The 23,023-nt window shown below is 33.5% G+C and overlaps 2 protein-coding genes across 2 annotated transcripts; both read left to right on the forward strand.

Annotated features, from left to right (window-relative positions):
• The first annotated feature begins 3,568 nt into the window (after positions 1-3,568).
• On the forward strand, positions 3,569-8,848 carry LOC133202138 (galanin receptor type 1-like). Its single transcript, XM_061337914.1, has 3 exons — positions 3,569-4,915; positions 6,922-7,042; positions 8,659-8,848. Exons 1-3 carry the CDS (start codon positions 4,019-4,021, stop codon positions 8,763-8,765), a joined length of 1,125 nt encoding a protein of 374 aa, XP_061193898.1. The 5' UTR covers positions 3,569-4,018; the 3' UTR covers positions 8,766-8,848.
• An 8,600-nt stretch (positions 8,849-17,448) lies between these two features.
• On the forward strand, positions 17,449-21,882 carry LOC133202023 (putative nuclease HARBI1). Its single transcript, XM_061337800.1, has 4 exons — positions 17,449-17,658; positions 19,694-20,024; positions 20,513-20,836; positions 21,730-21,882. Exons 1-4 carry the CDS (start codon positions 17,449-17,451, stop codon positions 21,879-21,881), a joined length of 1,017 nt encoding a protein of 338 aa, XP_061193784.1. The 3' UTR covers position 21,882.
• The last annotated feature ends 1,141 nt before the right edge of the window (positions 21,883-23,023 follow it).

A 23,023-nucleotide genomic window follows, 5' to 3' on the forward strand; every position in this document is an offset into this window, starting at 1 on the left:
TGTACATCAAAAACAGATCTGTTACAGTTCAAGCTGATATTGAAGCAATTTATTGTTTAGAGGATTCTAATTTCACATCCTGACCCCCTCGGTTAGAGTCAAGACCGTAACTACCATTAAGGCAAGTGAGGCAAATGCCTCACTAAAATTTTAGGGTTTTCTGAAAAGTGAAAAAGTTTTACTTTGAACTTTAATTATGTTTTTCTTTGTACTAAATTAATACTTTCAACTACTGTAAATCGATCAGCTCACCAGGTGCTTCATTATAATTTAAAACGCATGTAAAAATAATTCAAAACATGAAAACTTTCAAAGATTGAGTCCTTAATTTGCTAAAACCCAAGTTTCGGGACCCTGGACCCTACCCTGGACCCGCTTGGGATTTGAGTGGCCCCGTGATTCCTTGCCTTGAGAGTGAACCCTAATAGAGGGCAAAAAACTGACAAACGAATATTGAAGGACTAATGTCTCTCTACTCTAAATTTCACATTTTAACCCCCCCCCCCCCCAACACTGATTTTCATCAAGAGCTATAGCATTAGATTCAAATGAAAAATATTATGAGGTATGAAGCGCTGTTTATTTTTTCAGAAATTATTTTTATGTCAGACCATGATATGAAGAAATTTTAATACAGAGGAAAGGAAAAGTAATAATTTATTATCACAACATAAAATTTAAAATACGAGGTGTGTATGAAAATAAAATTGTGTCATGTCTATTAAATTCATATTAGAAAATAATAAAGCGCTGCTTTTTAAGTTAGAATATCACAATGTTTTATGTACTTGTAAGTAAAGAATACGTCCATTAGCAAAAGTGAAATATATGGAGATAACGAACAGTGTTCAAGCTCACACAAAAGTTGTCTTTCTTATAAACATTTTTTTCAGAACTGGAAAAAATGTAATACTATAATAAAATTCTACATATGGTACTTGATACACTAAAGCTTTTTTTTTCTTTTCTTTTTTTTTTTTAAATGGTCCATTAAAATATAGAACTTATTCAATTTGTAAGAGTTTTAAAACTGGGTTTAAATGTTTTTGTCAAATATTATTAAAGAATTTAATAAGTATAAGTACATGTGTAGGCAAAAGAAAATAGATATGTCAGGTTTGATCGAATTGACTACTCAAAGGTCTCAATAAAATGAACTATGAGTACAGGCCCGCGGATCCAGGAATTTTTTCCAGGGGGGGGGGAGGGGTTCCACCCCAGTCAAAAAATTCCCCTAGAAAAATTCTTGGCAAGACAAGAGTAAAAACCTATTTCGAGGGGGGTGGGTGGGTGGGGTGGGGGGGGGGTAGTCGTTGACTTCTAAAGCTTCATACCTATGTACCAACTTTATACAGATCCGCGTCTTCGAGGGGGTTCCCCGTTTTTTTAGGGGGGGGGGTCCAAGGTCACTTTTAGTTGGTATAAATAGTATAAACATTTAATAACTCTGCAAATTCCAGGGGGGTGGTCCGGATCCCCCCCCCCTCTAGATCTGCGCATGTAAAATATTAGGATTTTACTTGGAAAGTTATCTCTCTTATCAGAGGCTCGGTCCCCCTTAGGGGGAAAATTCATGCATCTTTTTCAGTGTAATTATTGTAACATCATGGTCTCCATGGTTACTGCTGAACCTCAATAAGAAGTACAGTTTTAATTTAGGAATGTACAAACACATTTACGTACATGCACAGATATATTTTCTTGCTTATTTTCATCGGAAGATCCTAAGAATAGGAATAAGATGCTAAGAATGGATAAAAAAAAACCTTCCAGATAAAAGATGGCAGAATAAAATACAACATGTATATACTTAAATATTGAGAATAAAATACAAAATTTCCAAACCTCGGAGGATCATAATATAATACAATTTCCCCGAAGCTAGGTTGCTATGAATAGAAATAAATTTTCCGAAGTTAAGATATACCGAGAATAAAAGACAAACTTTCCAAATCTAAGATGCTCGGAATAGAAAACAAAATTTCCAAAGCTAAGTTGCACAGAAAAAAAACCAAATTTTCTAAAGCTTTTAAGTATTACACTCAGATACAAATTCTTACAAAGTGACGTACATCATGAAAATGCCCAGAATAGCTTGAATACTATCTAATCAAAATGTAAATTATTAGGGATGGGTATCGCCAAAAATTTTGTTTCGCGATATATATCATGATTTTTTTTTTTCAAAAATATGACGATAATATCATGATTATTTTTACACGAAATTTTTACTATGGTTTTAAATGAATTTCAATGCTTTATCGATTCTAGGTTTACTTAAGACTTTCAGTTAAATTCTTACCTTATATAAATATACATCAGTATTCTCTGAAGCCTTAATTGCTTTTTCTCCTAGTCAAGTGTGTCTCAATAAAAAAAAAAAATGAATAAATCATTAAAAATTAAAGTTGAAAAAAATGGGGGGGGGGGGGTGTACGTGAACAAGTAAAATGACTTCCACATAGATACTTGCATTTATGACCCAAATTATACCATTCCCTGTACCACTTTTAATATTTAGCTCACTGAACTTGTTTTACCACACTCGAAGAAAACGTTAACAGTAGGGTGATGGGTTTATCTTTAGGAGAGAGAAACTGCAGAGTGTGTGGAATTCCCGATTTATTATTTTCTGTCAGTGTTATCACTAAACTTAAGGTAGTGATGCTTTACTGCAGTGCTTGATATTCCGGCGTTCCTCGTGGTAAGACAAGTTTTGGATCCGCTCCTAAACTGTAGGCGAAAAAGAACCTGTCACTTATACTTCCTTTCGTCTTTTCATTACAATCTTTTATGTTCTATCTATCAAGGAAAATTGATAAGAACAATACATGCAAATTTAAGTTAGAAGAGAATATTCCCATATGCATCTGACGACTGATAGCGAAGAAAAATTTTACTGGGTTCCTGTCGACACCAATTTCTGTTTCTAAATCCGGTATCTAACAGTCCCCTTCCGGACAAGAACTATTATATTCCCAAGACGTATACGTACTGTCTTTTAAACTTAAGTCTACCAATATGTAAAGTTCTATTAAATTTTCTTCTATGATAGGGGACTCTCTGGCATTTTATTTTATTTAGTTATTTCACAAGGGGACCATTATTGATTTAACTTGCCCCTGTTTTCACACAGAAAGTAGGAGGGAATGGATGTATTACATCGTTTGTCACTTAAATAAATTCAAACTTTTGGCGTTCTTCCATGTATACAGTAAGTGTATATTAACGAAAAAATTGGTTTCACATTGGTGCACTTTCACAAGAACAACGCCCAGAAGGTACGTTTGATCTTGAAATTTCTTTTTAACATTGATAATACCAAAACAAAACAAAAACAAAAAATGCTGTGAAGGTCAATGACAATTTTCAAAATTTTTCTCACTTGGATTTAGGCAGACCGAATAACCTTAATGTTTGGAAACGATGTGAGGCGTAAGTACGGTTTTCTGAGAAAGGGTGAAATGAAAAAATAAAAATAATAATTAAAGAAAATGCTGCAAGTTTTGCCAGTTAAAATAAAATATCGAGATAAATTTAAAAAAATTCTTTTTTTATGTAGGTGTATATAATTTTTGAGGCCCACCAATCAAAAGAGCTAGGTTTTATCTAACCGTAAGTTGGACAAATGAAAAGGACCAGACGTTTTTATTCTAGCGAGTATTACCCTGCCACTGTTGAGAATTTTAAGTATACGACAGAGCTCAATGTTGAATCAGATGCAACTCACACTGCGATATCATCATGCTTAACTGAGAAATTGGCATTAGTTTACATTGCTTAACATCGTGATTAAGACGGTTCTATTTTAAAAAATCAATGCAAAAACTGAAAGAACGTTTTTCCTAAAATTAATGAAGTGAAGATCATCAGTGAAAGAAGGCAACAATTAATGACGGAGGACCGGGCTTTGGACGACAAAGAAACAACTTTATTTTGAACCACTCCAAGAGGAAAAAAAATATTGTAATCGAAATAATTGAACAGGTAGTTTTATATCTTTAAGGAACTGTGAAAAATGTCACTGAATTTTACAGAAACATGGACAAACATGTCGCCAAATTTTAACGTTCACGTGTTTTGTAACGGAACGGAAATACACGATCACTTTTCCTCTTCATTCACGGCGTTTATCATTGTATGGCTCTCGTTAATTATGGCGGGGGATCTAGTGGGCAACACGATGACCATCTGGGTTATTGTGAAAAACCCGAACATGCGCAGTTCCACTCAAACAACAAACTTCTTCCTGCTAAACTTGGCCATCGCTGATCTTTTGGTGACAATAGTTATTCCGTTTTCAATTCATTCCGTTTATATGGAATGCTGGGATATACCGCTTTTCTGGTGTAAAATTAACTCGTTCTTTGTAACACTCTCCTTAGTAACCTCTATCCACACTCTGATGTACATAAGTATCCACAAGTTTACCGGTGTACGGCGATTGGTCGTCAATAACGACCTTCATTCCTCGGTGTCGGGGAGAACTTGCTTTATAATGATAGGTATTACATGGACTTACGCGGCGGTGTTCAGTATAGCCACCGTCATTTCCGGTCCAATTTTCAAGGAGAAAACCATTCAGTGTGGACCAAAATATCCCGTTCCTGGGGAGGCCAGTTTTTATTTACACATCGCTAATCAAATATTTAACGTTTTTATTCCACTGACTGTCCTTGTTTTTTGTTATATTTGTCTATTCTTATACATAAGATGTCACGCCAATGTCCAACGTCAAATGACCATAACTCCAAACGAGAGAGTTCAAACTCAAAGCGAGAAAGGTGTAGCCTTGACCTTGGTGATTGTCATTGCGTGTTTCTCGTTGTCCTGGTTACCATACACGGTGTACACTAACTACGCAACGTTTGTAAAGGAAAAACACAGTGGGATTCCGAATTATTTCAATCCACTGGTAAGTCATTTTGTCTTTATTAAGTGTAGGGTCCCAAAAAACTTCTAATTTAAAAATTAAAAAATTAAAACAATCACATGTGTGCAAGATATTTTAAACGATGTTTGTTTATTTGCTGCTGCATTGGTTTTTGTTTGGTTGTTTTAATAATTAGGTTGAAACGTTATCTTCCGAGTTTTTCTCTATTGATCATTAATAATTATTGTTGATGAAACTTATGAACTTCTTGCATCACTTAAGGAATTCTGAGAATTGACTGAAAAAAAATTGATGAACACTTAGTACAAATACATCGATAACCTTTTAGACAAGAGACAGACGGCCTGATTTTCGGGTTAAGTATGAGTTATACCTCTCTTAGTGGAGCTTGAAATACGAGAATACTAACGATCATGTGCGTGGTTTGTTTCTGGTGAAAAGTATTATCATAACGATAGTTATTCGTTTAAAGAGCGCCTAAATTAACACGTGGTTGACTAATATAAAATATATAGGGTCATGACAAGTCATTTTTTCACACACGATAAAGATTTCGTTAATAACAGTTTACCTTGTCAATAACATTTTTCTTTTAATAGGGGCGTATTTTTCCTCTGTAACAATTTCTGGGTGAACCGTGCGTTTTCCTCTTATATTTTTGAGCTCAGATTCATAAAAACCTCTAACAAGCCAACACGCGTTATATAGTTTTGTACTTTGTAAATAAAGTTAATATAGAATAAGAATGGAATGTACGTCTTCCTGAGTCTGGGATGTATCAGTACCGAAGGTCTGATTCCAACTTACTATAGTTTTTAACAACAAACTATACATACCAAACAATGATAGAACAAAATATTTAAAATGATTAACAATGAAGTATAAAGAAATCAATTATAAAACAATTTTTGAGCGACTGGTGACATTTTAGCGGCATGTACATAATAGAATTAAAGTAGATGAAAGATTTAGTGTCAATAAATATAAACAGAAGTCAGTTCAGAACCTCAACCTCTGTCTGTATCTCGGTGGGATTAAGGCTGTGCGGAATTTATAGAATTTATCACATTTGCCGAAATATAAAAAAAAAAGTTTTTTTATAACAATTTACACAAAGTCCGAAAAGTTAATTTACACAGAATTTATATTAAGTCCGAAAAGAGGATAATATTTTACACCGGGACACCTATCTTCATCAAGAAATTAATTGGCAATACCGAACTTTCTATCTTTTTCAGGCCTTCTATTATAATTTACTCCGCTCTCACTGAATTGCTAATCTGAACTTAGGATTATGTTGAACAAAATATTTTAAAAATCTTACAGATTTTTTTTTATTTATCATGTTAAGATAGTTTTAAATTTTGTATTTCCCCGCATCATTAGTGTTACGTTGAGATATATCTGATAAAACAGGTCATTATAAATTCTTATCTCTATCGGAATTCCCTTTGGGGAGATTCCCAAAGAGAGTGAAAAAAAGAAAATAATCTCGCTGGGACATTAAACCTCATGCACAAAACAAGCTAACTGTTTCAGAAAGATGCTACAACACACTTTTCTATCATTCTCGAATTACAGCTAAAATAATATGTGATGTAACTTTTATGTTATGTAGACACTCCCAGTTTATTATTTATAACATATATATAATGGGATTTTATTGAAGCCACTGGGAAAGATATTACTGAAACACTTATCCAGCAATTCTTTTTCTGTGAAGCACGCAGACAAAACAACGAACAATTACGTTGTGGAGAGAGAGAGAGAGAGAGAGAGAGAGAGAGAGAGAGAGAGAGGTTTTGTCTTCTCCGTCAGCGCAAGATTTTTAATTTTTTCAGAAAGATTCATCGACTAAAAAATCTTCTTAGTACGAAGTCGACTAAAGCAAAAAAGGAATTTTTCAGACAGTTTTTGTGTGTTGATTAATTATTTTGCAACAATAATTAATTTCAAGTTTTATCATCACTTCAAAAACAAAAATCAGTTAAGTTACAAATATCTTCAATACATCCTTTGTTTTGTAGGCGTATTGTTTCGGGTACATGAACAGTGCTTGTAATCCTTTAATATATGCTTGGAGGTTCCCGCAATTTCGTCAAGGCTACAAGGACATCTTGAACAAGACCAAGTACTTCGTTACAGTTGGTAATTGTGAAATACTCAGTCAATACTGATAAAGTATACGTAATTGTGTATTTAATCATTAGAAAAAGTATTTGGTGAAACTAGTCATATTAAACACTCCATGTATCATTTATTTTAAAACACCGATTCAAAAACATGCAGAAAATTTTGAGTTCTGAGCTATGATCAAAATGGTTGTATTAAAAAAATTTAAAAAATTAAAAATAAGGTAAGGTAAGGAACAAATATTTAAACACTCTGCTACATTGTATTTTATTTTTATCTTTTCTGAAAATATTGTCGGCATTCTTAACCTGGAGAGCGTTTCAGATCAAAGGCGTTAGGTAGCCGCTACACAACGCTATGTAGATCAGATCATATAGGCGCTAGGTAGCCGCTACTCAACGCTATGTAGATCAGATCAAAGGCGCTAGGTAGCCCTTACACAATGCTATATACATCATAGGCGATAAGTAGCGTATACACAACGTTATGTACATCGTAGGCGCTAGGTAGCCACTGCAGAACGCTATGTAGATCACATCATAGGCGCTAATAAGCCCCTACACATTGAACTTTTTATACATCATAGGCGCTTAGTAGCTGCTTCTCAACACTATGAAGATGATATCATAGGCGCTTAGTAGCCGCAACACATGTAACGCTTTGTACATCATAGGCGCTTAGTAGCCGCTACACAGCGCTTTAGATCATAGGCTCTTAGTAGCCGCTCCACAACGCTATGTAGATCAGTACATAGGCGCTAGGTAGCCGCTACACAACGCCTGTACATCATAGGCGCTACACAACGCTGTGTACATTGTAAGATCTTAGTACAAATATCATTTCTGCCTGAACTTTCAGTAAGGCGTAACAATCTCGGCGATACATAATTAGCGTCTCTCAAATGGTGACCTAGATTCACATTGGTTAAGAAATTAATTACATTAGCAACTTTAGATTGTTGTTAACAAACAATGAGATGACACAAGCAACACCTCTTTACTGTAAGAAACGATGTAATTGGATCCTTGCGTCACTCGTTGACGTCTGAACCATTTCCATGTGTATTTCATCCGTGAATGAAAAGCTGTGTAAATTTCTGTATTGATGAGCTAATCTGGCAACCAATGAGAATCTAGGTCACTATTTGAGAGGCGCTAATTATGCATAGCCGAGAATATCACGCCTTACTGAAAGTTCTAGCAGAAATGATATTTGTACTTTCAAATTTAATGCTAGGAACCAAACTAAAACTAGCGACCTTGGTGACCTCTCAGTATTACACTTACTACACACACCATTCGTTGTACCTTTCTAGACCTGTTGCAATTAATTAAAATCAAACGCACACACCTTTCTGCTTGAAATTACCCTAGGCCTTTAAAACTATATTATATTTTAAAATTAAATAATGGTTCCCAGAAAATATGACGCTGTCTAGGTGAGAAGCCCGTTCAAGAGAGATATAGAAATCTATAACATTTCAAGGTGTAATTTGGAACCAGCCGAGGCTGCTTTTTATCTATCATGGCTCTTTAATCACGTGTTTTTATCAATTAAACTAAGCATGAAGTGTTTACCTTAAATCTCTTCATTCTGTTTGGTCATTTAATGTTTACGTGATATGTTTGTAGTTGATGGTGGCCGTAGGATCAGGCGACCAGTCTTCAACAATAGGACTGAAAACGAGGCTGGCCATCGGATGTCAAGACCATCCATTAATGACGTTACGTCCCAATAAATCTGACAGTCTATATTTACCGAGTTTGTTACAACTAGTACTGATGAAGCAGCACTGATGGGGTTAAAAAAATAAATTAAAAAAAATGATATATTTTTTAAAGTCCCTCGCACCCAGTGGTTAGAGCATTTCGTTCAGGTGTGGAGTAAGGGGTCGATCCTAATATTGCGGGTTCGAATCCAGATGAGGGACGTACTAGCCGGTTATTCGGATGAGACCGTGCAAATTGAGGCCCCTTGTCGCAGAAGATGTTGGCACAAAAACAATCTCACTGCATGCTCAATGGCTAAATGTGTCGAGTAAAGGTGTATATTTATAGTCTTCCAACGGCAACTGATGGCAACCGAACATGAGAAAACAATGCTCAGAGACACGTAAAGCATCCAACCAACCAGACCTCAAAATATATAATTATTATCAATTTTTTTCACTGGGGTTTCGACAGAAGAGGCTTCCATCCGACAGCGGTTGAACGTTACTTGCATAATGATGATAAATATTTGATTGACTGAAAACAAAGTGATACCTCACTGGATAGAAACATAATCTCTATTTCAATATCTGCAATTTTTCAACAAGTTTCCCTAACTGTATAATACAAACAGAGCGAAAAAAAAGGAACAAAGAAACAGCCCTACATCCCAATTATTTCCCAAAAATATCTTAGTCCGGAACTGGGGAGGTATTCGTGAGTTTTAACTTATTAACCTAATGGATGGGTGAACTGGGCATTTAAGACCCGATAAGCTATACCGTATGACAAACTTTTCAACTGAATTATCTAAAAATTACTCTATTCTACCCGATCATGACATAGGTCTCCCGGCATTAAAAATGAAAATTAAGGGTATTTCGGATATGACCTTAAAAACAAAGGTCCCCTCTTACTGTAGGTGTAAACAGGATAAAGAATCCTCACTGCGCATTACCGGTATTTCGTGGCATCTCATGAGCGGAAAATTCTCGCAAGGGACGTATTTAACAACAATCAATCAATCATGTGTCCGTGTTTGCTCTGCTTTCAGTTTGTAATAGTTACACTGTAGTTGGTCTTAGCATAATCACTGTTCGTTATCTTCACATTTAACAGGAACTCTAGTGGTTTATGATATCTTAAGGTGGCCCGATCCTCAGGTTCTGAAATTCGACAAAAGCTCTCCAAAATGTCTCTGAATTCACCAAGTAATATGCACTTACCCATATTATTTCCTCAGAGTTCATCATTATACATGTAATTAATTATATTATATAGGGAAAATTATATATAAATATATATTTATATATCGAATATATTTTCAGGAAACGCGAATAATTAAAGGCACCAGCTATGTATTTTCTAATTGAAAATTTGATCAACAAATATATTTTTGGATAATAATCTATAGGTATCCACGCTTTTGAGTTTCACATCATTATACAAACGGGTTCCAGGGATTAAGTAAAACGCTTGTTCATATAACGCTTAATTAATGATTTTAATACAATTGTTTTGTAAAACACAGTTTGACTGGGTATTACACTGACGTTTGAGGTAGTAAAACGAGCATTAACGAGGTTCGCTCCTGAGCTTTTGAGCAGATTTATATCTTAACCTATATTTAAAAAATTCTGCTTAAAGTTTTAATTCTTACAATAATTTTGGATTCTACAATGCCAATTAAACTATATTCAGTTAAAACTCCAGGATTAAATTCCATACCAAAAGCATTAAGTGAGGAACTATATTTTGTGGTGGAAGGTTTTTTAGAAGAAAATGATCATTTTTTTCTCTTTCGAAGTATTTAAAGGATGTGAAGTTTGGGTTCCTATTTTTACATGCAGTCTGCACACAGAGTTATTTTGTGCAGTGAACTGTTTTATACTGGTCTTAAATTATATAATAAATAAACTGTCATGAATTCTATCATCATATTTGATAAATATAGCAAATATATTGTGAAAATCAAGAAAAAAATATCCCTATTTTAAGCTTAAAATTAGCACTATTTTAGTTATACCTAAAAATTAACATCACAGACCCCCACTTTTTATTTTATTTTCTGAATATATAAGATACTTTTAAACATTCTTCTTAAATTCAGTAAAATGTCATTACTTTCAAATGATATTTTTGCTTGTTAAATTTTTAATGGCAAAAAATGAAATTTTTTGAGTGCAAAAAGGTCAATTAATTGAACATGCGGAGTAATTTGAAATTTTTTTCGTTGTCACAAATTTTAATGTGTCTATTCAAGATGAAATAAGATTGTGTTTGTTCCCATAATCTATTTGAATAAAAAAAAATATTGGAGGAAAACTTTTAAAAATTGATTTATGTGAAAGACATACTTACAGTGCAAAAAGGTCAAACTAAATGCTCTGTAGCACCAAAAGAAGCGCATTTACCCCCATTTTTTGTTTTGATTTTTAACTAAGCTATGTGTATAAATTCTAAAAATATACTTGATAAAAAATTCTCATTACTTTTGATTGCAGGATCGAACCTCCTTAAGGAGGGATTCTTGTCTGGTTTCTGACTAGACGAAATATTCTAAGTATATTTGCTTGTATGTCTTATATACTTAGCTGTAATGTATTAAAAGGATCATATTTTTCTTTACTCATCATTATTGTACAATTTTAGATAGAAATGGTAAACTGAGTTTGAAATCCAGCAGGGACTACATTTTTGGCGGAACTGCGGCGTATGAAAATATCTCCTTTTCTGCCTTTCAAAATCACTTAAAGATCAATACATTTAGTTAATTTTTTTTTAAAATCAAAGACTTAAAGAAATTTTGAAATGTAACTGAAATTAATAAAAATGCCCTAAAGTTTTAAAATATAGCAAATAATAATGATTTTCTGAACAAACTACAATCTTGTTAGCTTTTGAAAGCTTCCAACCTAAAACAAATTTGAGCAAAAAATCAGTAAAAAGTGTTTTTTCTCTCTTACTAAACGGTCAAAGCTTTTTGTTTTTGTATCATTTGTATATTTATATGACTACTTTACCATATGTAAAAATAAGAAATATTTAAATATAAGAAGTATATAAAAATAACTAATAATTCCAAAAATTAAGAAAAACAGAGGAAATTTGGGTTAGCCAATATCTATTTTTAAAATTTAAATAAAAGCTTTTCATTGTGACGTCATAATAGAGCGACGCAAAAACACAATGTTCCTTGACGTATTTTATATAACAAAACTCAACAAAATAAGACATGAACATCAAACAAAATGCATATATTGCATTAGAATGGGAATAACTATCTTTTATATTGGCATTTGCGACCTCTAATGCTGATCTAACGGTCGCAAACATCCTTTCTACCTGCTCCGCTTAGTCGCCGGTAAAACTCAGTTTGCGACCGTTAAATCAGGATTAACGGTCGCAAATACCAAATTAAAGATAGTTATACCCAAAATGCACAGAAAAATTATCAATGACATTTGACGTCTGCACATTGGGAGGTATTCAAATTGTCGTTTTCGTACAACAGTCAGCAAGGTAATAGCGATGGTGTTGTGTTTTACATGTACTATGTCTAAATAATAGTCAGGACAGATAGTGTTCTCTCCTCTGGCTCGCGCACCATGCGTCAAAACCTGACTGCTATTTAGGCATAGTACATGCAAAGCATAACACTATTTTATTATACCTCATTATAATTATTCTATACAAGGCGTTATCTGATTAGTTCTAGATTATCACGTGACAGGGCCATAAAACTCCATATTTCCCTGTCGTCGTCATGCTTTTCATCATATTCAACTTCTTCGGAGACCAGGCTATTCTGACGTCGATCTACTACTCCGGGGAGTTTGCGTTCAACGAACGATAACTATTGCAGGAAAATGCACTAGGTCTCCGAAGAAGTTGAATATGAAGAAAAGCATGACAACGACAGGGAAATATGGAGTTTTTTGGCCCTGTCGTGTGATAATCTAGTCTAAGAACCAATCAGATAACGCGATGTATAGAATAATTATAATGAGGTATAATAATATATATTTACATTTCCAATGTCTTTGTCCGAGATAAAATTTCAAATAGTAAAAATACTTTACTTCTACATAAATCTACTGGTTCATCGATAGGTGTGGTGAAAAAAAATCACATGCGGGGAGGGACAAATAGAGACAGAAGCGGGGCTTGTAGCACGTGAATTTGCAGAATCAAGAGCATGTAAATATAAGGAATTACTGTCAGATTTTTTGGTTTCATGACGATTATCAATCGAATGGCTTGCGTGATAATTTTATGCATAAACGCCTTCGGCGTTTATGCAAATTATCACGCAAGCCAATCGATTGATCACATAATGAAACCAAAAAATTAGACAGTTATTCCTTAAATAAATATTGCAAATAAATTACATGTACAATACATTTACACAATATGCAGAAAGATAAACATCACATGATAAAAATTCCGACACATCACACAAGAAAAACATCAGTTGTTATAGCACCATAAAGGCATAGCGTTGACATGATATAAATATATATTTCAAGGCGTTATAAAGAACCGACATATTTTGCATCTGATAATTTTTTCCCAGTCTTAACACTAAGTAATAAACTATCTGTAGGATTTCCAGATACTAGTATACTAACGTTTTAAAATGAAAAGTAGATATTTTCATGCAATCTTTCAAAAAAATTTTCACCAACATATTTTTTATCATATGAAATGCTAAACAAAACTTATTAAGATCGACTACCTAACATTAACATTCTTTTCAATTATATATTCTGTCACATAATCCTAAAAAAGAGAGATTAAACTCATCACACATCTTTATAAAACACCTTCCTACCAAATATATCCACATATATCTACAAATAGGGTGTCCAGGAAGTACATTTATATAGTGCATATTGTTATGTATAGATTAAAGAAAACAATTAAAAAAAGAAAGAAAGAAAGGAAAAGGAGAGAATATATGTGAGAGGAGGTGGTTGATATTCCTAAACTTCAGTTTCTTCGTAAGTTCATATTTCTGAGGCAAACATTTCGAATAATCCTTGTTTTATGGACTGTAAAATGTTAGTAAAAAAATTATACATGTTTTATACGGTAATCAAGTAATGCTAATTTAGCGTGGAAATGTCTGTCTTTATGCAGAGGCCTTATCTGTGATAGCTTTTAAACGGAAAAAATAGTTACTGAATATTAACAGATAGTGCAGTTTTCCCCCATATCCATTTAGGATATTTCAGTAGGAGTAAATAATTAAAAATGTTTCCACTTAAACATATTGCCGTGGCCCCTTTTTCGGACCCCTCTAACATCATCTAATTAACTCAAATCTTAGTTATTTTACACCTAACCCATATTTTGTTATCTGTGTGGTACATTACTTGCAAAAAAATACATTGAAAACGGCGCTTTAGTTTTATTAAAGGTAATTAAAAATGCCCACTAGTGGGTGCTAATTCCGGAATGTTGCACTTGTCCGAGCTGGGTTTTAATTGTGTCTCATTAATATTCGGAGTAGGCGGAGCATTTCATCGATCGATTGAAAACATGTAATAGCCAGTTATATAATGGCTTCTGGGAACTACTCAGCATAATAAAATAAAAAAAATATATACACAAAAGTAAACACAAAGAACATGTTTAAACTTCTCAAGGATTATGCCTTTTTTTTTTGGGGGGGGGGGGGGAGGGTGCGGGGGGGGATTTTGAAGATGTTCATGTACTCCCTCCCTAAATCCAGATTTTCCCCCCAATTTTTGGTAGGTTCTGGTATATCCTTGAAGTCATATAGTAAATAAACAAAATCTAGCAGCTTACTTAAAAAACAACAGGTGAATGACAGGTTACTTTTGTTTCGAAAATGTTTTGCTTTTTAAGTAGGGTAAGTTGCGATCACAATTTACGTGGCGTATACGTGGAAAATCAACACTAAATAAACCAGGGCTACTTGTACATGTAAACACACACTTCACATTATTTTAATGAAAAAATAAAAATAATATAAAAGAAAAACAACTTCTCCTGTATTTTCAAAAAGATTAGTGCCGTATCGAATTTTTAAAATAATATAAAACTCTCTCTCTCTCTCTCTCTCTCTCTCTCTCTCTCTCTCTCCGTACTTAAGTACAATAAATACTGGTGTACAGAATAAGAAAACAAAACATTTTTTGTAGTGATATTTAATCACTAAAACAATTTTATTAATTGTATGTGTGCTTGTTTTTTTTTTTTTTTTTTTTTTTTTTTTTTTGTTTTTGTCCCATTAAGCTTTCCAGTGTTAAACAATCTATACGTACTTCTACCCTGTGTACCTTTATTTTACAGTCAAAAACATTTTTAGGAATGATCCTATTGCTAAGATGTAGAGTATATGCCTTGGAAACTCCTTGAGCCCGCAAGCGAACCCCTAATCCGAGGACTAAAACTAAAATATCATTACATTTTGTCCGATTTAAAATTCTATTACCCTCATCTGTCAAATATTTCTTATGAATGGTGTAGCATCATTATTTTTCCTGTCTTTAAATATGGACCTAATGCCTGAACAATATTAATATCCATTGGATGCCACTATTATCATAGGTTTCTTGACCGTAGGAACCGGGGGGGGGGGGGAGGGGGCACGGATCTCCCCCATAATTTTGCCGATATATAGAACACTATAGAAAACATAGCTACCATGCACTTGTGCCCCTTCAATAATTACGTCTGATGTCCCTCCCCCCTTTTTTGCTTGTCAAGGAATTTTTGGTAGTTGATAGTGCCCCCAACTGAAAATATACGGCTGTACCCCAAAAACTGAAATTGCTTCCTACGGGCCTGTGTTTTACCAAAAGAGGAATTTTATACATACCTAAAGAACTCCTTTGATAAGTATATATTAAACTCTTTTGAAATCCATATAGATGTATGTTTTAATTTAAAGAATATTTTGTTAAGAAAAGCAAATGGAATGTAGTAGAAGGGTCAGTCTATTTTAGCCCACTCCCTACATCAAGGTCAACGTAAATACATAATTGATATAAAATAAACAAAACAAAAATGTAGAAAATGTACCAAAAAGAAGGGGTTGGGAGAAAAATAAAAAAAAGAATAGAAAAATACTAGTAAGCAAAATTACAGAGAAAAATAAACAAAATTACAGAAAAAATATCGGTTTGGAAATATTCAAAAATGTTATATTTACTTACAAAATAATGAATATTTTAGCAATACTTGGCACTACTAAAAATACTGGGCAGAAAAAAATAATTCGATGTTGATCAATTGAAAATGTAGCGGTCTGAATTGCTAATCGGAGCTAAAACCACGTGATTTTTTTTATTTTTTTTTGTATTCACAAAGGTACCCGAGTCTACAAATCACTTGATAAATTGGAATATTTAACAGGTCATGATGAGGTCGATGACATGTAAATACCCGTGAATAGTGAAGGAAACGGTCGGTATTTTGTACCTTTTTTCAAAAAGTTTACCCCGAGCAGGCTTGCCCAAAATTCTCCTTTAAATATGCTGAATTTACAACAGTTATACACCCTCTGTCCTTTTGAGAAATTTGGGCAACAATGCGCTCACCATGTATTACGGCTTTAAAAATCGGAATAACTTTGAATATCAATGGAGATTCGTGAATTGCAGTGACCCCTCTTACAAAACACAGCTTTTTTCTTTATTTTTATGGACTTTTAATTCCTGTAATTTTGCAAAGTTGCAATTTAGACATAGAAGAATCGCATTATTCATCTCATGGCGCAATTTTCTATACTTTATTTTTGCGCAATTTACCGGGGGCCACGTTTTGTACATAAAGTGCAATCATCCTTTCCCAAAGAGGATAAAATACACAAGCGTAATGGTTTATAAAATATAAATGGCAATGCTTAACATCAAACGTACAAAGTAATTACCTCATAGTTTGGAAGGAAATCAATTTTTTGATGGATAAATGAACAGAATAATCATTAACCAAAAAACAATTTAAAAAAAAACAACAACAACAAAGCATTCAAATTTTCAAGTTTTAGCTTACACGGCAAAATAAAGAAGAAAGATCCCTTAATTATTATATTGTCTACTTCTGATATTAAAGTACAACTGCTTCATAAAAGCGCATTCAGAGGGCAGTGAATATCGAGAGAATTGCAAAAATATATGCATTGTAATACTTTTTGTTTTTAATTAGTAAGAAGTTAAAGCCGTTATATCAATGTCCATCCATTTAGAAAACATGATGTTCCATTTCTCAAGCCAAAAACAAAGATAACAAAGCCGACGAAAAGGGCAGAAATATTGGATGTGAAGAAAAAAATGGGGTGAAACTGTTAGAATATTCTGTTCAAATGCTAGAAGATCTTGTACCAAATGTATATGAACCAGTTCTATTCAACTATAACAATTAATATGTTTTATTATACCTCTATTAAGAATACTCAAATTTGATTGGCTTGTTAGAAGGCTTTTAAACTCAATAGTAACGCCAAAAAGTACCGTTTACAGCAATAATGACCTAGGAATCATTGCACGTGGGATATAATGACCCGGATCCGGTTGTATCAATATTTAATGAATAATTAAAGCTTAATTAAACTGATCATTTTTAATGTGTCATTAAATTCCGTTGTATCAATGTTTTAATGAACGAATCGATGCATTAAAGCTTCATTAACTTCTCTAATTTTAATGAAGCCAAGAGGGCTTCTTTAAACGCTCATTAACAATGGCGGCCAACGTAATGTTTGGTCAGTTGGGTAGAAGAAGAGCGGATAAGGTTTTTAGAGAACGTTTTTCTGTACAAAACATGAGTGAAGAGGAAATTCGGAGGCGGTATCGATTTGGAAAGGAATCAATAAAACAAATCGTGGACTTACTTGACCCAGTAATCGGCCATAGGACTAGGAGGTCGCAGGCATTATCAACAGAATTACAGGTATATAACTGATAGAAAAAAACTCACTTTGTCATGTACTGTCCATACGAAAACAGTCAACAAACACCACAACCTCCCATTTCCCTTGTTTTTTTTTTTAGTTGATTACGTCACATATTGCGTCACCTTGGTGGCGGATCCCATATAGTACAAGAATAATTAATAATTATTATACATATTATACATGAACATGATTATACATACATACATCTCATATTATTTGAATAATCTTGTTTGATTATACACAGGTGAACTGTGACGACAAAATTCTTGAGTGATTCTAAAATATTAGAGTTATTCCCCTTTGTGCATATCATGTAAGCATGTCACAGGTGCTTGGAAACTGAAGATCCGCAATTATATGCTAGTATTATTTTTTTAGGGGGGGGGGGGGGTTCTATATATGTCCTTGAACATGTATAAAACACCAACCGACTGTGTCTGGGATATCAAAGGCCAGCCGAATGTAAAAATATTCCGTTTTAAAATCAAAATGCTGTGGCTGTTTTAAAATCACGTTTTGTGATACATTTAGTGGAGTCGTCGGTGGGCCGCGTTCTGTAGTATTTGAATCATTTGAATCATTTAAAATCTTTCATCTAAGATTAATTAGACAATTTACGTAATATCTTCATTGTATTCGCCATCATTATGGAAATATACCGCATTAATGAGGTTGATTTATTTATTCAATATTATGAAAAATGGAGAAGGCCCACATTAATAAAATCTGTAACATAAATTACTTAAAAAAAATGAACTAATATACATGTATATGCATATACACTGTACTACATTTGTATGAAATCCACATGCTGGTTTTTGAGGTCAATACGATGATTTAGACACCTGAGGAATACAATATTCACCGAGCCCGAAAAAAACAGCAATAATTGTTTTATTATATGATTCAATGATAAAATTACACACACTCATTAAGCAATCCAGTACTAGCCGAACATAATGAGAGAAACAGGGTTAAAAACAACAGTTGTATTATTTTGGAATTTTTAATTCTAGTTTAGGTGCAATGTAAATAATATAAATGTCAGGCATATATATAGGATTGATTTTGAAAAAGGGGGAAAAAGTGACAACTTACCTAAAAAAATCTTTGACTAGCCAACCCTCCCAAGGAAAGGAATTCTCCTGACTCAAATTTTTATTCGGTGGGAGGTAGAGGTCCATAAAAGAGGGAGGGGCTTTCATTGAAATATTTTATCCTTAAAATTTAAATTAAAACTTTACATTCTCAAAATGAAGGGGGAGGCGCAGACTTCCTGCCCCCCCCCCCCTAACCCAACCCTCACCCGAGAATCTATGTGCCTTAATGTTATGTTCATATGAGTGGAAGTCAGGTGCAAGTGAGATAACTTTCCAAAACTATTTGCATCAATTTGGAATTTCCCTAAATATTTTCGGTCCAGTGTAGAATGCATAATTCCTGATATTGACCTGGAAAGTCACGTGCAGGTCAATGTAATGTAGTATTTTTCTAACATTGTTGGATCTCAGCCAATCAGAGATGGGAATTATTCAATCATATATATATATATATATATATATATATATATATATATATATATATATATATATATATATATATATATATATATATATATATATATATATTACATAAAAATATGCAATTTCTACAATGGTAATTTTAATTGTTAATATGATAGGTCTTCACCATTTTCAAAAAATTACATTTCAAAGTTATGCCTTTATTTGAAAAATATATAAATAAATAAAAACAAACTTTTGCCTAAAACCGACCCTATTTTTCATAAGCATAAAGTAGTAAATCCATTTTTTTCTTAGACCCATACCAAAATAAAGTAGTGTAAATTGGAATTTTCTTGGATATTATTTTACAAATAATTTTAACTTATTTTAATTTAACTTATCTAACATAATGCGTGTACACCTATGTATTTTTTCCGCAGAAAAGTAAACATGAAACCAATTTGCAGATTATAAATTGCGCATAAAAAAGTCTACAAATTTTAATTATTTTTTTTTTCAAATTTAGATTCTGATTGCCTTGAGATTTTATGCCAGTGGAAGTTTTCTTCAAGTTCTTGGTGACACAACTGGGGTCGACAAGTCAACAGTCTCTCGAATCGTTCTGAAAGTGTCGCAGGCACTGGTATCTCTTGCGCCCAGATTTATTAAATGGCCAACAGACGAGGAGCTAACCAGCATCAAGAGTGATTTTTTTAAATTAGCAGGCTTTCCAGGTGTTATAGGCTGTATCGACGGCACTCATGTGAGGATCCAAGGACCGTCAGAGAATGAACCAGCATTTGTGAATAGGAAAGGTTACCACTCAATCAATGTTCAAGCTATCTGTGATAATGCTGGTATGTAAAAATGAGATTTGATATGAAATATATACTTCTTTTTACGTAAGCTAGCGAGAGATTATTTGTTATTGCATTTATATAATAATATAAAAATTGTTTTAATATCATTACATAGGATAAAAATTGAATATTAGTGAGTACTTTTTTAAGAACCGAAGCATATTATGATACAGTTATGATTGTGAGTTTTTCGGAAACATATTGTACAGTAAAAGTAACCCAAAATAACCTTGGAATAACCCCCCCCCCCAATCCTCCCTGGGAAACGCGCACCTCTCATGAGTTGGTCAGATAAAGATGATGGAGAGTACCTTGTTAAGATGTATGCAACCCTTCCTAGCTGTTTCGCGTTTGGATAGTCTTTTTTATTTTTTGTCTGATCAATATTATTTTTACTCGACATTTTTAGCACGACCCCTTGCCCCTTACAGTAAAATTCATGGATCCGCCCTAGCACTTGTAGTTATTGTGCCTTTTTGATACAGGTAAATTTACCAACATCGTGGCAAGATGGCCAGGTAGCACGCATGATAGCCACATATTTAACATGAGTGGAATAAAGCAAGATATTGAGCGGGACTTCCGCTCTATCAATGATGGCATCATATTGGGCGATAGTGGGTATGCCTGTAAACCATATCTTATGACACCATACCTCCGACCCTCCTCTCAGGCCGAGGAGCGCTTTAATACAGCGCATTCTAAAACACGCGTGACCATTGAGAGGACATTTGGCTGGTGGAAACGACGGTTCCACGTCCTTCATTCTGAAATCAGAATGAAGCCAGAGAGAGTGTGCACAATTATTGGTAAATATATAATTCGTTAATATACTGTCATTTATAATTAACCATGCGCCTGATACAGAGAGAAGGAAGCAATTCAGAGAGTAAAGATCATAAGTCAAAGGTCAAAGTATGCACAGGTGAAGTTTCAGGGTTTGACATTAACTTTTATGAGTACTAGACCAGTCGGGCTACTTCCCATAATTTTTACTAGCCCTGACCGTGAGGTAATTTTGAAATTGTTTCAAACTAGCCAATTGAGTCGGGTTTATCAAGACATGCGAGTATTGTAAGCTTTAAAGATCATTCAACGAACTTTAATAATTTTTTCATCTTAAATATTAATAAATTAATTGCAGAATATATTTTTTCAGTAACTTTTTATACCATATTGATACTGAAGGACGCTAGTTTCTACCGCGGCTTGTCTATTACAGCCGTGGCTGAAAATAGCAATTGTGTCATACAGAGATTTTTTTTTATAGAATGATATCTGTGTTTACAATCGCACAAATTAAGAAAAATTCTTTAAAAAGTTTATTGAATATTTATTTGAAAGACTGAAATGGGTTTTAACAGGTATTTTATTAACACGACCAATCGGTCTAGTTCACGTACATTTTACACGACCGGACCACTCATTTACTAGACTGAGTCGGTCGGACGTGCCTTAGTGTCAAACCCTGGAAATACTGAACCTTATCCTCTTTCATTTAAAAGTTATGAGCATATTAAAGTTTATGTTATAGTATAAGTGTATTTGTGACAGAGAGAAAAATTGACAGACGAATAAGATTACATGTACATCATAATCTTATATGAAATGCGTTTAAATATAGTTTGACAATGAAGTTTAAATCAAAAAATTAAAAACTTTACAATTTATGTATGCATTTGTTTCCATAACTACACTTTAGGTGCTTGTGCAGTTTTGCATAACCTGGCTATAATGTACAACGAGCCACCGATGGATGAAGATATAACTGTTAATGGAAATATACAAGGAAATTACAATGGACCCGAGGATGGAAAGAACATCAGGAATTACATCACACAACATTATTTCTAGATAGGACAGTACTTCATTGGCTAAATACTCCCATTCTACTGACGTAAATTTTATCTCTCTAAACAGAATTTTAAACAGGATTTTAAAATTTGAAGAACCTTCACTACAGAACAAGTTAAGGACCCTCTAGACTATACACTGATAATAATGTTTTTGGACACCAAGAATATTATATCGTATAAAGGTGTAAATACTGAGTTTTATTTTTATATCATTTTCAACACAGGGTAGTAGTCTAGCCATATACAACCAGGAAAAATGTTCAAAGCCTACGATGTACTGATTGAAAGAAATCACTGTCGATCGCGCACTAAATCGGGAAAATACATGAACATGAACACGAAGTCTTCAGTTAATTTATGAAATTGATGCTTAGAATTCTTTAAAAAAAAAAAAGAACTATTTGATAACATGATTCATATATTTATTAATCTTCATTGGATAAATTTAACTCCAATCGCAATTTTTTATTCATTAATTGGTAATAAATTGTTTGCTCCTGTATCTTTTTCTTCTGTTCTACCAAAACTTCGTACTGCATTCTTGTAACATCTTCGGGCCTTATTCTTTTACGTTGACCTCGATCATTTGGAGTTCCCACTTTTTTTGACCTACAATGCAAAAGGGTAAACTTTTACAGTTGTGATTGTGCATGCGGGATTGAAATTCAGCGTTAACGTATGTATGTAAAATTACCTTTTTATGATTAAGAGTAGCTTATGAAGATCTTACCAAACTAAATAAATCTATTATGTACTAGTTCATATACTGATACACGTCTATGCATTATAATGTACATTTGAAAAAATAAAATTAAAAAAAAATAATAAATTTTGGGTAATTTTATGATTAAACCATGAAATGGTGAGCAAGTTATTGTATTTTCTACGGTTGAACTGTTCATTTAAATTACTAATTTTCTAAGTTTTATTACATGCTTGACTCCACACATGTCTCCATGCTTGTGGCTGCAGTACTAGTTTTATTTTCTATGCTGGTTATTTCTTCCACCATCTGATCGGGCGAGCAATGAGTCTCCTGGATTGGTGTGACTTGTTCTGGCTGAAGTTTTAATTCATTTTGCTGGTGGTCAAGTGGAATCAGCAGATCAGTAAGAATTGAGACGGTATTTGGCGAGCCAA

Source organism: Saccostrea echinata, unplaced genomic scaffold (assembly GCF_033153115.1).
Source record: "Saccostrea echinata isolate AGI-Se365-2 ecotype Australia unplaced genomic scaffold, CSIRO_AGI_Sech_v1 ptg000046l, whole genome shotgun sequence".
Lineage (NCBI taxonomy): Eukaryota > Metazoa > Mollusca > Bivalvia > Ostreida > Ostreidae > Saccostrea > Saccostrea echinata.

What these genes read in the sequence shown, in the direction of transcription:
- LOC133202138 (XM_061337914.1), top strand. Translation starts at nt 4,019, where the DNA reads ATGTCACTGAATTTTACAGAAACATGGACAAACATGTCGCCAAATTTT. An exon ending in CGAATTATTTCAATCCACTG is followed by an intron (nt 4,916 to 6,921) that starts GTAAGTCATTTT and finishes TTTGTTTTGTAG; the next exon opens with GCGTATTGTTTCGGGTACAT. An exon ending in CAAGTACTTCGTTACAGTTG is followed by an intron (nt 7,043 to 8,658) that starts GTAATTGTGAAA and finishes ATATGTTTGTAG; the next exon opens with TTGATGGTGGCCGTAGGATC.
- LOC133202023 (XM_061337800.1), top strand. Translation starts at nt 17,449, where the DNA reads ATGGCGGCCAACGTAATGTTTGGTCAGTTGGGTAGAAGAAGAGCGGAT. An exon ending in CATTATCAACAGAATTACAG is followed by an intron (nt 17,659 to 19,693) that starts GTATATAACTGA and finishes TTTCAAATTTAG; the next exon opens with ATTCTGATTGCCTTGAGATT. An exon ending in GAGAGTGTGCACAATTATTG is followed by an intron (nt 20,837 to 21,729) that starts GTAAATATATAA and finishes ACTACACTTTAG; the next exon opens with GTGCTTGTGCAGTTTTGCAT.